The sequence below is a fragment of the Diplotaxodon limnothrissa genome, linkage group LG14 (genome assembly GCF_057381915.1).
Source record: "Diplotaxodon limnothrissa isolate DT_005_m linkage group LG14, D_limnothrissa_male_GT1.1, whole genome shotgun sequence".
Classification (NCBI taxonomy): Eukaryota; Metazoa; Chordata; class Actinopteri; order Cichliformes; family Cichlidae; genus Diplotaxodon; species Diplotaxodon limnothrissa.
The window spans coordinates 26,892,496-26,906,871 of NC_140609.1; the positions used below are offsets into that span (position 1 = coordinate 26,892,496).

Below are 14,376 nucleotides of genomic sequence, written 5' to 3' on the forward strand. Positions count from 1 at the left end.
GGGGGAACTATGAGCACATGTTTATTTCCCCACCCATAGCAATGTTTTTTTCTTCCTTAAACTCCATCAAGCAATCATTTTTTCTCAACCTGGACTAACTGGACCATTCTATTGAATTTGGACATGCACGAAAAAGTAATTTGGAGTTCTGGATCTTAGAGTTTGAGTGCATTTTGCAATAGGTGTAACTAAATCATGTCTCTTTGACCAGATAGTCCATCTTTCTTACAATATTGTGAAATGTTTATTATACTTACTAATAAATAAATAAATAAATAAATAAATAAATAAATAAATAAGACATGAATAAATGACATCATTCATTTTCCAGTGTCATGTAGTTTCTACCCCTCTCACTTTAATGCTGACTTTCACTTTCAGTTCAAACACCACTGTTTGTTAACTGGTCTTACAGGAATGGCCCACTGGCGAACATTGTTGTTAAATAGTAAGTGGAGTAGGAGCAAAAGGTCACAACTAACTCAACAGTAACATGGAGAATATAATAAATTTAAGTTTTTTGGGTTTTTTTGACTTGTCTTAAAAACTCACTAACACCCAATAGGCACGATACTATGACAAGGCCAAACAGTTCTCATACATCCACAGATATATTTAATATAACACTCCCAGCCCTGGTAACATTAAACATGATTTAGGTAGAATAGACTGACAGTTTAAAAAGAATTAGACAATCTCTATTCACTGTTGAGATCACTCCACATAGACGGTGTAGATTTTTATGGTTCAGTTCAGTTCAATTCAATACAATTTTATTTATATAGCACCAAATCGGAACAATAGTCGCCTCAAGGAACTTTATTATTCTGAGATAAAGACCCTGCAACAATAAGTAGTCAATGGTGAATCAGTGGTGAATACATGTTTTATGTTTGCATCTTTAGGACTGTCTAGGCCTCCAGGGACAAAAAAAAGAAACGAAAAGAAAAGAAAGGAAGACTAATCCACGTGTCCCTATTGCCTACATGTCGATTGCACTATTACAAATCATTTTTTCTTGCATATGTAAATCAATGCAGGCAATATTTCCATTAAAAGCTGCTCGTCCTTATTAATTCAAATTATGCATTTTAGACCCATTAAGCATAGTGTAGCTTAAAAACAGAGAATTTGCTGTACATTTTGCCATTATTGCTCAGGCTTAAAAGCTACTAAAAGCTGTATAAGTAGGCTATACGAAATAAGGTACACATCAGTCCATGGCACTGTTCATCTGAATTTGCGCCTTGGGGCTATTTAGGCACCACTAGTAGCAAGTGCAGCTGACAGGGTCACTTCTAAACGTCGCCCTAGCGGAGGAGGCAACGACTCTATGGACGGCTAACTTCAGAGGGCTACTTCACTGCTTTACTGTATGTCACGGGCTGTATAAATATGGGGTCTCCCCTGTGTGGATCACACAGTTGCGCAAGACTCTGATGGATCATTTTCAATTCAGCGATCCTCTCTGGGTAGATGTGGTATAGTACAGTAGGTAGTTGTAGAGAAGGGTCTGTGCGTGAGTGTGTTCGTTTGTGTGTTCTTGTACTCCTAGAATATACAGCCAGAGGAAAGAGAAGAGGGAGAAGAAGGAGAAGAAGAGAGGCGGGATCGGTTTGTGTCTTGTTGAAATCCCGGGTGAAGCAAATAGATCGTCTGGAATAGATCGATCAGCAGTTCGCGTTCCCTCCGTGGATTTGATGGATGTTTGATCAGTGGATGTGATGCCCATATATATCATCGACCGTAAATTTCCCGACATATCTGGTAAGTCGCTCACGCAAACCAAGCGCTCTTGTAAAGCTGTGCCATCTGTGTGCGTCGGCGCCTCTATGTGTGTGTGTGTGTGAGCGTATGTGTGAGTGTGCGCGCGTGTGTGCGCGCGCATCGGTTTTGCTTGTGCGCCCGTGCTGCTTCAGTGACACGGGGCAGCGTGCACCAGTTGATCATGCCACCCCCCTCGGAGTTTCTGACGTGCAACAGGAGATGAGGAGCTGGCACGCATTTCTCGGTTGCGAAGCACGGTGTGTGCGCTGAGGCTTATATTTTTCCCCACCATAGTTTAAAACTTAGATGCATTTGGTGCGTCAAGAAAACACTGTTCCAGCTGGGTATCCTCTAACCTCTCTGTGATACTAGTGCACTGTATTCCAGCTGTGTGCGGACTGGTGGTGTTGCTGTAAGTTTGGTGTTATATCCCTTTAAAAGTTATTTTTACTGTTGCATTCATACTGCTTTTGCAAAAACCATTTGGACAGCAATTTAAGAGGTGGACTTCATTTCATCTAGATCACAGCACTTTTGCGCACAGGGACTCTTCACTCAAAGATGATTTTAGTCTTCAGTGTGCAGCTATAGGCCCCGCGCTAAAAATCATATCTCAGAGAAGGTGTTATTTTCAGTTAAAGTAGGCCACATTCCTCCATGTATTCAAACCCATTTAGACTCTGGACATATTAAATGCTCACATGTATGTAAGTTGTAAAAAAAAAAGTGACTTTGCAAATAGTGTTGTGTCGATTGTGTATGTGTGCGTGTGCGTATGGGCACATGGGTGTTTTCAGGTGTCTCAGTGAATGATGGGTTTAATTTTGAAGGGGTTTGTGTGGTCTCACAAGATTTGGGCTGTTTATGTTTTAGATATATCAAGAAAGGCAGACAGAGTGGGAAAAAAATGAGTTTTGATTTTTGTGGCTCCTTTCATAAACTATTATCTTAAAATACAGACACAGCAGTGCATACTTTTCAAATACACTCAGAGCCACAGCATTAGAAAAAAAAATATTGACTGCATCCTGTAACTGGAGTAGCAACATTTAACATGGATTAGGTGTTCTCTGTCACACACACTGACAGAGTAAACCTCTTTAATAAAAGCATCACTGTCACTGCTAACAGGTCCCCTTAACCTAACCAGATCCAATGTTAATGAGTAAATGAGAATAACCTTACTTTATATTTGTAGCCCCAGAAACACAGCAGTAAGCGTAATGACAAATAGAACACGAGTGGGACAGTATTAGTGCTCCTATAGGACTCCGCTAAACGTGCCTGGATACACTTTTAGGGAGTCACTCAGGACCTCTCAGTGTCCTGCTCAGTTTTTCTTGCACCTTTTCTTCCTCTTGCTCTCAACTCTTTTTGCACATTCCTTCACTGCGTCTTTATGTTCAGTTTCCCTTTTAATATATTTTGCAGACATTCGACTTCTTGGCATGCAAAGTGTCAAGAAGCGTGGCTGAATATAATATACAACCTCTACAATGCTGACATGCACACATGGTTTTATTAGAGCTGTGGGACTGCTGTCACAGTGATGTGTGTGTTCGCAGACAAAGTTTCTGCCCCCTCCTGCAGTCTGAGAGGGGTTGACAGGAAGTTGCGACTAACATATCAACTTGTGTCATCGTACTGTCTCATCTCCTTTTTTTATCTTTTCAATCACTTGTTTCCCCTCCATATTTTCCCTTGCCTTTATTACAGTTGTAGAAACAAATCCAGTTGTCACTTCCCTGTAGTAAATCTTGGTGATGTCTTACATGCTTTGGTTTCGGTGTAGAGTTGGGAAAGCACCCTGCCTGTGGGGATCTGTGCTTGGTGTGTGTAATAGTGGCTTATCATGCTAGATAACAGCCATAACCTCAGAGGTTTACTTTACCTCGGGTTATTGTTTAGTCATGAAGTGGATTGATAGGTGAATTTACATCCAGCAAGACTGTGGTTACGTTTGATAAATGTGGATTGGGGGTGTGTGGGAGTACAGGACATGATGTGTGTCTGTAGTTGTCTGTTCGTTCAAAGAAAGTTAGGAGACTTTGTCCTTTGGTCACGCAGCGCTCTCATCTCAGCCTGCATGTGGCAAGACTCACCCATCTGCATAGACACCTCATGACACTATAGCTTGTAGTGTGTATGAGAGCATGGCTGTGGATGAGTGTTTGTGTGCAGTCACTGAATGAGTGCATGTCTGTGCAGCGTTGTTAAAGGATTAAGGATTAATTGCCTTCAGAGATAGACTTAACTACTTGTTTCATGAACTTTGTAAAGTTCTCACTTGGCCCCGGAGAGGAAAACAACACTGCATAGAGAAGAGCAGAGGAAAGGTTCTGCTTGTTTTCTGTTCTTCAGAAGTGTGTGCTTCCTTCTCTGTTTTTGCGTTTTGTTCTTTTGTTTTTGTTTTCTTTTGCTTTCCTTTTTTTTGTTGTTGGGAGCGTACAGTCACCAGGGTAAGAACTTCCATTATTTTCACCTTTCACTCCAAGAAAAAAAAAGTTTTTACGGTTTCTTTTTTCCCCCTCATTTGTTTTCCTAACATTGCCGTGTCTTTTATCTCCTTTTAACTTTTTCTTTCTTTTTTCTGCATGTGCCTAAGAAAGCAACAAAAAGATTCAACTAATACCTTTCATGTTAGAAAAGTACATGGTCCAAAAAAACAGAGAAAAAAAAATTCCCAAACTTTAAGGTTCCCAAAGACTGGGATTTTTAGTTCTACTTATATTTTTGGCTCACTGCTATTATCTGAACCCATTCATTTTGTTATATTTAGATTGAATTATTATTTTTATATTAAATTATTGAATCATTTCTAATAAATTAAAGCAACATTTGCCACAAAACTGCAAAAATGTCCCAATGTGCCAACATTAAGTTACTTATTTTGTGCAACCAGTATACACAAACTACAAACGTCAGCATATATGCATTTTAAAGTTTTTGCTTACTAAATCAGAATTTGTTGCTCATTAGAATAGCTGCTGATTAGTTTGCTCTCAGCTGACTAATCATTTCAGTCAAAACTCCGTAGGTGAGTTGATACAGGCGGCAGTTGAAGAAGGAGTGCCAAGAATGACAGAGACTAACACCCCCAAGTCGGCTAAGAAGCTCCGATGGACCTCCCTGGAGATCGGCCTCATTACTATTGTCTCCCTGCTCTTCATTGTCATCATTGCCCTCATCATCCTCTTTGCCACACAGAAGACGGGTGAGTGATCTAACAACAGAAGACTGATAAAGATAAATAAGAAATATCGAAAACCTTGAGTAGCTCAAAGGACAAACATTTTGGGGTTTTTTGTCAGGCTCATGCTGATGAAGGTTTTCTGCACCTAACAAAATCCTTATCAATACAAATGCATCAAGTAATTAAAAATACTTTTGACAGTCACCGAGTGTTACCGAGCATTTTTTTTCTCATCTTAACCAAACTTTTCCAAACTTTTCAAGATTGCCTTTAAACTGTGTACATGGAAGGACAATTGCTTTCAACTGAGTTCATGGTTAATGGTGAGCACAAAGAAGCCTGCTGAAGAGCAGCACTTTGTTCAGGTGATAGATGACACTTGAGCTGTGTACTTTAAAAACACAGTGCAGAAGTGCAGTCACTGAGACAGAATGAAGAAGACACTCTTAAAGGTCCTTTTTTTAAAGTTTCCATTGTGTTTTTTGGCACCTTTGTACACCCATTGTACAAAATCTGACCTCAGATGAGAATATATGTAAATATATTTTGATGTTTATTTCAAATCAGGAGAAATTATGATAAAAGGACACTGAGAAAACCTTTCTTTGCCAGTGGAAGCCAAATAAGTTTGTTTCATTTGTCAGTTTTTTAACATATACATGAATTTTCGTGCTTTTTTATGTTCTTTATGATTTATTAAACTGTCACTTGCACATGACAGAAGGCTCATTTTACATAATATTAGGAGTTTCACTTATATCACTGCAGATCCAGGGTTAATGGAATGTGGCACAAGCTATGTAGGAATAAATTAACAGTGATAATAGGAAGCTTATTTATAGATGTACAGATTAAATAATAATAAAAGGAATGTGAAAATTTGCAGGTTTAGAAAACAATCATCTAACAGAAAGAGGAATCAAATTAAGTTTGAGGCTTTTATAGCATTTTGCTTCATAAATGTGTAAACTACCAAGTCATGAAGATTAAAGTTCAACACCTTGTTTGTGCCCGTTCATGCACATAGCTGTGCGCACATCATGTGCAATTCCACATAACTCATGAAGCATTCTGTTCAAGGTCGTACAGTACTTTGTTTCTTGTGTCAGACTGAATTTCATTAACACTTTACCATCTAAATCATTCCTGATAGTGAGAGTTACACACGTTATTTGCAAGAAGAAGAACAAATAAACAAAGGAACTGAGAGAAAATGGAAGTGGAGTAAGAGGAATAGGATATGACATCATGACTGATAGCTGCAAAAATCCCACTGAGTAATGATTTGTTTTGCATTTTCTGTAGATGAAATCTGCACCACAGCAGACTGCACACAGTCAGGTAAGCAGTGTTTGTTTGTGCATTCTCTTTAATGGCTCGTTCCGCAGGCTTTGATTCTTCTCAAGGGAAGACGGAGAAGATAGGAAAACTGAGTTTGCCTCATGAAGCCCAGGGATTTCAGATACATTCTTGGAGAAATTGTCACTTCAGATTCTCATAGGAAACAGAAGCTGAGAAACTGGTAATTCGTTAAGCGGGTATAGATGAAGCAAAACAGTCCAAAGCTGAAACTTCTTTTTCTCAGCATATTAAGATTTTGCTATGGAGTTCATTATTTCAACTGCAAATATTCTTTGACCACGTCTCCAGCAATAAGCAATCTTGTATAACGTTTATGAATATCACACAAAGCTGTTGTCACACAACCAATTTTTCTTATCTTTCTCTCTCTCCTCTTTTTTTATCATGATTCCTGTCAGTGAACATGACATTTTTACTAAAATTGTAAGAGTAGCTCCCAACAACTCTGTTGTTATCCTTAAAAAAAAGAACCCCTGCCTCTCTCTTCATCTATACTAACATAAAACATTATTACTTTATTTTTTCACATTGTTAAAAACATCTCATAGGAGAGAAAAATACATGAAATACAAGTTTAACTGGTTAAAACTCTACCTCCCGTTTCTAGCAACAGATGCTGATTCATTTCTGATGCATTTTTGGGGAGCTGGTGTCCCAGTTCAGTCAAATTTGACAGACAGCCTTGTCACAGGAGATCTCTGAGCTGCCTTGTGGAATTTAATTGCAGTTTAAAAAAAGTATACATCTTTCGAGTACCGGTGCTAAGCTGAACTCAATCACTGTCATTATACCGCTTTTTTTCCTTTTGCATTGCTGCAAATGTTACATTTATACCAGAGAATTGTATTTTTGTATCTTCTTTTGTTGAATATTATGCTACTGCAACAGCAAGCATTTCAGGCTTTAGGGAGATCATGATTGCAAATGCTCTTTTCTTTTTACAGGTTATTCAGTGACCTACAGAAAGAGCCCTAACAATTCCTACCTTCGTTCTGCTTAGTCAATGTTCTCTGTGAAGTTTCAGCATTTCAGTGTTTTGAAGTATTTTTCACTGTCTTGCTGAATCGTATGTGAAAAGATGCCGTCAACCATTTATAATGCCTCAGACAGCTCATATCTTTAGCTTTATATAACAACTGAAAACATGGAAAGATTTTCACAGATCACTTATCAATGTGTTATATCACATTATTTCAAGCCATATAAAAATGGAAATGCTGGCTACCATGTTAACTGGAACTTCAAGTTGCCATCTGCCATTATCCACCTAAATTGCAGTGATTAAGAATGGACATGTGTGTTCAAGGAGAATATCAGTTCAGCTGACAGTCATTTATGAAACAAAATTTGATCTGTGTTAGTCTCTGACCTATTTTTCTGCTTGTTATCCATCTATTTGTGCCATCTATGACTGGGAGAAGGGCAGGTTGATCTGCTTTTGGGGAAACCCAATAAAATTAGTTTCAACTTTTTGGTTATTTAACTTCACACACATTTACGGGATTTCATTTACTGTATATTTTCTGTTTTCAGCCTAATATTTATTCTTTGAATGCATTTATTTTTATTAAATCTAAGTTAACAATGGTTTTAATTATTAAACAAAAATGTGTTCACATCAGTAATACTCAAATAAGTCCTTTTAGTGTAGCCTGCAGCTTGTTAGCTTTTTGCTGTCAATACATTTGTCCAAATATAGTGCAATGGTAGGTTTCACTGACTTGCACTTGTTGAAAAAACTATACAGCACTATACACAATTTTGAATACAAATTATAGGTTGCATATACACTGTCATATATTTGTTGGTTATTTTTTACTGAAACTGTATATCCTTAAACAATGGCTTGCTTATTTCTGTATTCCTTCATTTCATGGAGTTTGTTTCCTCTCTGTCCATGCAGCGTCTCGTCTCATTGAGAACATGGACGCTAACGTGGACCCCTGTGACAACTTCTACCAGTATGCCTGTGGAGGGTGGCTTAAAAAGAACATCATCCCTGAAACCACCTCTAGATACAGCACCTTTGACATCTTACGAGATGAACTGGAGGTCATCCTCAAAGGTCAGACACCTACACACACCCACGCAAGCAGATGCACGCACAGAAAGACAAGCAGGCAATCAGACCAAAGTGTTTATACAAATCCAATTCGGAAAAAGTTGGGACGCTGTGTAAAACAAAAATAAAAACAGAATGCAATGATTTACCAATGTCATAAAGTTGTATTTATTTCACAATTGAACACAGAAAACATATCAAATGTTTAAACTGAGAAAAATCTGAAGAAATCTCTGGAAATCATTGAAAAGGCTTATGATCACTTCCAGAAACCACTGTCTGTGAACACAGTTCCCCATGCCATCCACTAATGCTGGCTAAAGCTCTGTCGTACAAATGTGAAGCCGTGTGTCCATGATGCAGAAATGCCAACATCTTCTCTAGGCCAAAGCTCATTTAAAACAGATTGAGTCAAAGTTCTGTAGTCAGACAAATTGAAATTTGAGTTGTGTACTTTAAAAACACAGTGCAGAGGTGCACTGAGGCAGAATGAAGAAAACAGTGTGCAAAGGTCTCTGTTTTAGTTTTCCATTGTGTTGAAATTATTTCTGGAAAACATGGATGCTGTGGCCCCCTGACAAAAGGAGAGAGGGGCCGTCCACGTTGTTGGATTTAAAAGTAGCCAACATTTGTCTTAAAATTAAGCAATTTCTCAATTGAAACATCTGATATTCTTTTATATTCTATTAAATAAAATTCTGTTTGTCTTTAGATTCTTTTGGAATTAGGGTTGTATCAAAGCTTTTAGCTTATGAAAACTTCTGAAGCACTCGCACAATACGTTCTTATTGGTCTACTTTTTGTAGGACTGAGGACAGCTTGACTTGGTTTCTCTAGTTTACATGTAAGGAGGACTGTCCATCAGGGATCGCAGCTCTATAGATATCATTGATGCCACGGGGGCTGGGAGTTTGTTGGCATTATCAATATGTGTGCATGTGTGTGAGCGTGAGCTGTTTTCTAAAGATCCCAACACATTATGATGAAAAAAGCACAATTTAAGCATTGCATGTGTGAGTGCGCCCAAGTGTATTGTAGGTTTTTAGTAGGCATTAGAGTATAGTGTCCTTGTTACAAAAAAGGCAGTTAAAGTGCAAATGTGTTTGCAGATTTGAGCATGTGTGTACATATGGGTCCATGCTTCATTTCAAGTTGTTTGCATGAAGGTTGGCAGAGCCCTTTGTTTCAGGGTGCTAAATATTTATGGGACACAAACTTTCCATGGAAAATGAAAACTCTTCATCTGCCATAAATTTAGAAATGTATATATCAGTACCTTTCTCTGTAATAAAAACAGTGTGGAGTGGCTGCAGGAGAAACAGAGTGATTAGAGAGGATGAGAAAGATTCATCCTTATTGGGAAAGGAAAAATGGGGTTTAAAGTGCAGCTTGTCTTGTGGACTTTGCAGCATCCTTGAGTAATCCATTTGTCCAGTCTTGATGGATAAACACACTGTTTAGTGCATTGGGACAGTATCGTCTTTCTTTTGCTTTCTACCCTGATATTTTCAGTTGGTGAGATTTGTTTCAAAACATAAAAATGATTGTGGATGTGAATGAAGTAATTTTTGCATTTAATCCAAAATGAAGTATATATTGTCTGCCGTCTGTTACAATGATTTATCATGCTATGCTATTTTTAAAGTGAAAAGCTTTTCTTTTCTAAAACTTTTTTGTTTTGGAAAACAAATTCTTTAATTTTGTTACTTTTTCTTTACTTCTTGATCAACACCTTTTTACCAATCAATAGAACATTCATTAGGGTTTAGAGATTGCCTTGTAACATAATGATCATTTATTTATATACCTTTGTTCAGAGGGTCCTTTTAGTGGTAGAATTGCATCATTATTTCTTCTGTGTAGTGTAATTATAAAAGTGTATTGCTGAAATTCTGCCTCTTACGCCTTCACAGTGATTTTCTTGAACACGAGATTCTCAGAGGTACTGCAGGGATTTTAAATTAGACTTCTAACAAACAGCTTAGGGATGGTATAAAAAGCAGTGCACATTAACTTATTCGGACTGCACAACTCACAGCCATTCATTTCTGCTTTATTCTGTCTTCTCAATGACAGTATAAGCACTCATAAAAATCACACAAAGGGGGCAAGAAGGAAACATTTCTCAACAAAGACTCATTTGACCATTTGAAAATGCTATTGTATGTGCCGTTATGCACATTGCATGGCTCCGTGTGGGTTTGCGGCATGACTTTACACATACAAAATATGCTTACTCTTGTATTGTTGCTGAGACCTGGCTGATTTATCAGGTCTTGCACTAATATCTGCTGCATTACTATAAAAGGAGAAAGGAAGAAAGCAAGTTTTGGCAGAAACACTGGGCAAAGTGCAGTGGTTGATGTTTTACAATCATTGACTTAATTGCTCTAAATGCTGTGCTTACCACAGAGAGACATGAGGTTCCAGTCATTCATCAGATTAAATCCCCAACAGCAGTCAGTGTTGCGCTCATTCCTTCAGCTTGTCACAGTAGGAACGTCTCAGACTGCACTGTATGCACACATGTTCAGGTTTACTTTCTGTTTGCTTCTCTGTGTAAGTCCTTTTTTTTTCATTTAAAAAAACAAAATAAAAACACAACGCCTTGGATCTGAAGTGCACATTCTATTGTTTTGAAGACTTATAGCCATAAAACCTTTGCCCCTAAAACGTTTCTATTGACTAAATATGTAAGAAGGCAAATTTACTGTAAGTGTGAGACCTAAGAGTTGTGACCTCTGCTCTGAGGTCTCAAATATAAGACCTCTGATCTTAGGCCTGGCTGCCGATGCTTACTTGGATACTACCGCCTACTGATGAGCACATCCTTTTCCTGTCAACAGCTGCAGGGGCCTGAAAACACCTGGATACCACAGAGCTCTAGGCTCTCTGACATGCAATAAAAATGACTCCATCTATGTGTATGTGTGTGAATAGCTGTGTAGATTTGTGGCTGCTTGTAAATGCCTTGGATTGTTCTCAGATGCTGTAAAATGCTGTAATGATCCGTAATGAGGATCTGCACCCTGAATGTGACCACAGCTGTGTGTACGTAGGTGCACGAGGCTGGTAGAATTTTGTTTTTCAGTTCCCCCTCCTCAGGTGTGGCATGCTGTGCAATAATTTAACTAATTGACCGTGACTCTTTTAATTACTAACTAGTGTGTTTCAGGAAGGAACAAACTAGTTAGGAAGGAACAAAGGCAGATATATGTGTGTGTGTGTGTGTGTGTGTGTGTGTGTGTGTGTGTGTGTGTGTGTGTGTGTGTGTGTGTGTGTGTGTGTGTGTTTGTTAAAGTGCAAAGTGTGTGTCTGTGTCTGTGTGTACATTTATCTGTGCATTATCTGTATATGAGCACACTGCTGCTCTCTTGTTTTGTACACATATTTTGTACATATTTTGTACACATATTTGTAAAATATGTGTACACACACACACACACACACACACACACACACACACACACACGCGCGTAGAAAAATATTTAGTATACACATCCAGAAATGCATATACTATTATATATTGTACATATATTTATTAGTTTCAGATGTAGCCATTCTTGTATTTTGCTTGTTTACATTATTGTATTTTGCACAACTCTGTTGCTTGTGAAGCTCGCACACAAGAATTTCACTCACATGTGCTGTACCAATGTACCTGCACATGTGATGTGACAATAAAAGTGATTTGATTTGATTTGATTTGATTTGATTGTGTGAGGTGCTTCTTGTATAGGTCTAAATCTGACTATTGAGAGCAAAATCCAACCAGGGCAGCGCCTGCAGATTACGTTTCTTGTGGAATTCGGCATAATCAAGAGCTTCAAAACAAACCTGTGTGGTAGCTGTGGCATCAACACTGTGTCCAGATATGAGATTTTCTTTCTGCATGATGCTAACAACTTATGACAAACTGAAGAGACTGTCTGTCTGTGACAACAATAACTGAAATACGGCTTTACTGTAAGACAAACAGTACTGACCACAGTAGGACTTGCTCATGATAAATAGCTTGCTCACATGACCTCCTCATATCAAAATTCCAGCAAGAATCGTTGCAAAACACCACAGAAACTCGACTCCTCATAAACACATCAAATAAATATAGCTGACCTGAGGTGTGTGGCCAAGAAAAATAATATGAATATTAATGCAGTAATTCTTCTCCAACAAAAACATATTGAACTAAAATCCTGAAGTGAATATGTTTTTGCCAGAAAAAATGCTTATGAATAAAAGGAAATAGTTTAGACCTCCACTAAGGTAATAACCTCCCCTGCTAGCTGTCCTAAAGCCAAATGTCTGAGTTTCCCGTGTAAATAACACTAAGAGTAATAAAGTGGCATTTTGACTAACAAGAACTGACAGAACGAGTGTATAGTATATACAAAGTTTTGATTTTGCTTTTTTTGGGGGGGAGGGGGGGACTAAATACTTACTACCTTTACTTGAAAACTGCAGTGTTGAGCTATATGGCTGTTTCAGCAACTGCTGGGATTATTTTAGTTTACACAATAGCAAAGTAGGCTGTGGCGCAGCCAAGCTCTAAGAAATTACTGTTTTTGTCACTGAATGGGGAACAAGACTACATGTAATAGCTCTATAACCACTAAGTATATGAAAGTTGCATGTAACTTATGGGTCTGAAACATGAAGCCAGTGCTGATGTGACAGCAGGAGGCTGCTACTTTGATTTCAGAAAGCAATCTAAGATCTAATTAAACATTAACCTGAGTAAACACTTTCCAGATCCGTTGAAGGTTTTAGTTCAATTTGTCTGCTTCTTATTGAACGCAAGATATTATTTATTTTTAAAACTATAATTAGAGTCAAAAAGGATGATAGAGAGGGGTGTGCCTTAGGTGGGCTTACCTGGTGACTGACAATTTGCCACAAGGCCCCCCTGTTCCTTTCTTGTGACCTCTATTTTCTAATAGCTAAGATGATGACAGCAAAAGCAGTCAATGCGGCAACCGTGGTTGGGAAGCGCATCTGTAACCGGAAGGTCGCCGGTTCGATTCCCAGGCTCTCTGTCCTGGTCGTTGTGTCCTTGGCAGTAGGCGGTAGACACTTTACCCTACCACCTACCGGTGATGGCCAGAGGGGCCGATGGCGCGATATGGCAGTCTCGCTTCTGTCAGTCTGCCCCAGGGCAGCTGTGGCTACAGCTGTAGCTTACCTCCACCAGTGTGTGAATGAATAGTGGCATTGTAAAGCGCTTTGGGTGCCTTGAAAAGCGCTATATAAATCCAATCCATTATTATTAACGCGAGGCCTCATAATGGGATTTTTCTATCCAATGACTATATTGGCTATGTGCATCTTTTATGTACATTCTATTAACAAAACATCATTTGTATTAACTAATTAGTATTAATATTAATTGTAATTAATATTTAATTTAAACAAATGGAGATTTAAAGTGCAGTTGTTCAGCCTATTTTAGTTTAAACATAAGTAACAAAAAATAGTTTTTTTTCCAACCTAATTGCTTCAAACGTTTTATTTGTGGGGCAGCTGACCCTCAGAATAGCTCCTCTGCCCAAATATTTCCCAGCAATAGCACACAGAGAGCAAACAAAAACCTGACTAGCCAATTTCACTTAAACAAAAAATAAATAAAAACTCACTGGGCATATGGAGTAGAAATGTATTTTTTCAGAAAAAAAGCAGAATGATTTCCTACCATCCTTTCGCCTAGACCACAGGGGGTTGAATCATAGGATGTTCTGATTTTGATACTCTTTTCAAGTCTGCCACTGATTGGCTAGAATTATGGCTCTAGACTACTCTGTGACATTTAGAAAAATATTATGGTTTTATGCAATTGCTTCTTTACAACATTAACCGATAGAAGCTTCTCCAGAATATTCTTGAGTACACGGTCTGATATAATATCTTTTACCTGAAAATGTACAGCATTAGCAAAGCCATGAAAAAAAAGACAAAGAAATTTTAATTAGGAAGTCATTTTCAGATATATCGCAAA

General features: G+C 38.2%; 1 protein-coding gene across 1 annotated transcript in view; it reads left to right on the forward strand.

The window, feature by feature from the left end:
• The first annotated feature begins 1,316 nt into the window (after positions 1–1,316).
• Positions 1,317–14,376, forward strand: part of LOC146618971 (neprilysin-like) — a 33,754-nt gene continuing 20,694 nt past the window's right edge. The window contains exons 1-4 of the mRNA XM_085370038.1: positions 1,317–1,767; positions 4,805–4,981; positions 6,266–6,301; positions 8,226–8,387. Coding sequence (XP_085226164.1) covers positions 1,725–1,767; positions 4,805–4,981; positions 6,266–6,301; positions 8,226–8,387 — 418 coding nt within the window. The 5' untranslated portion in view covers positions 1,317–1,724. The remainder of the gene's footprint in view (positions 1,768–4,804; positions 4,982–6,265; positions 6,302–8,225; positions 8,388–14,376) is intronic.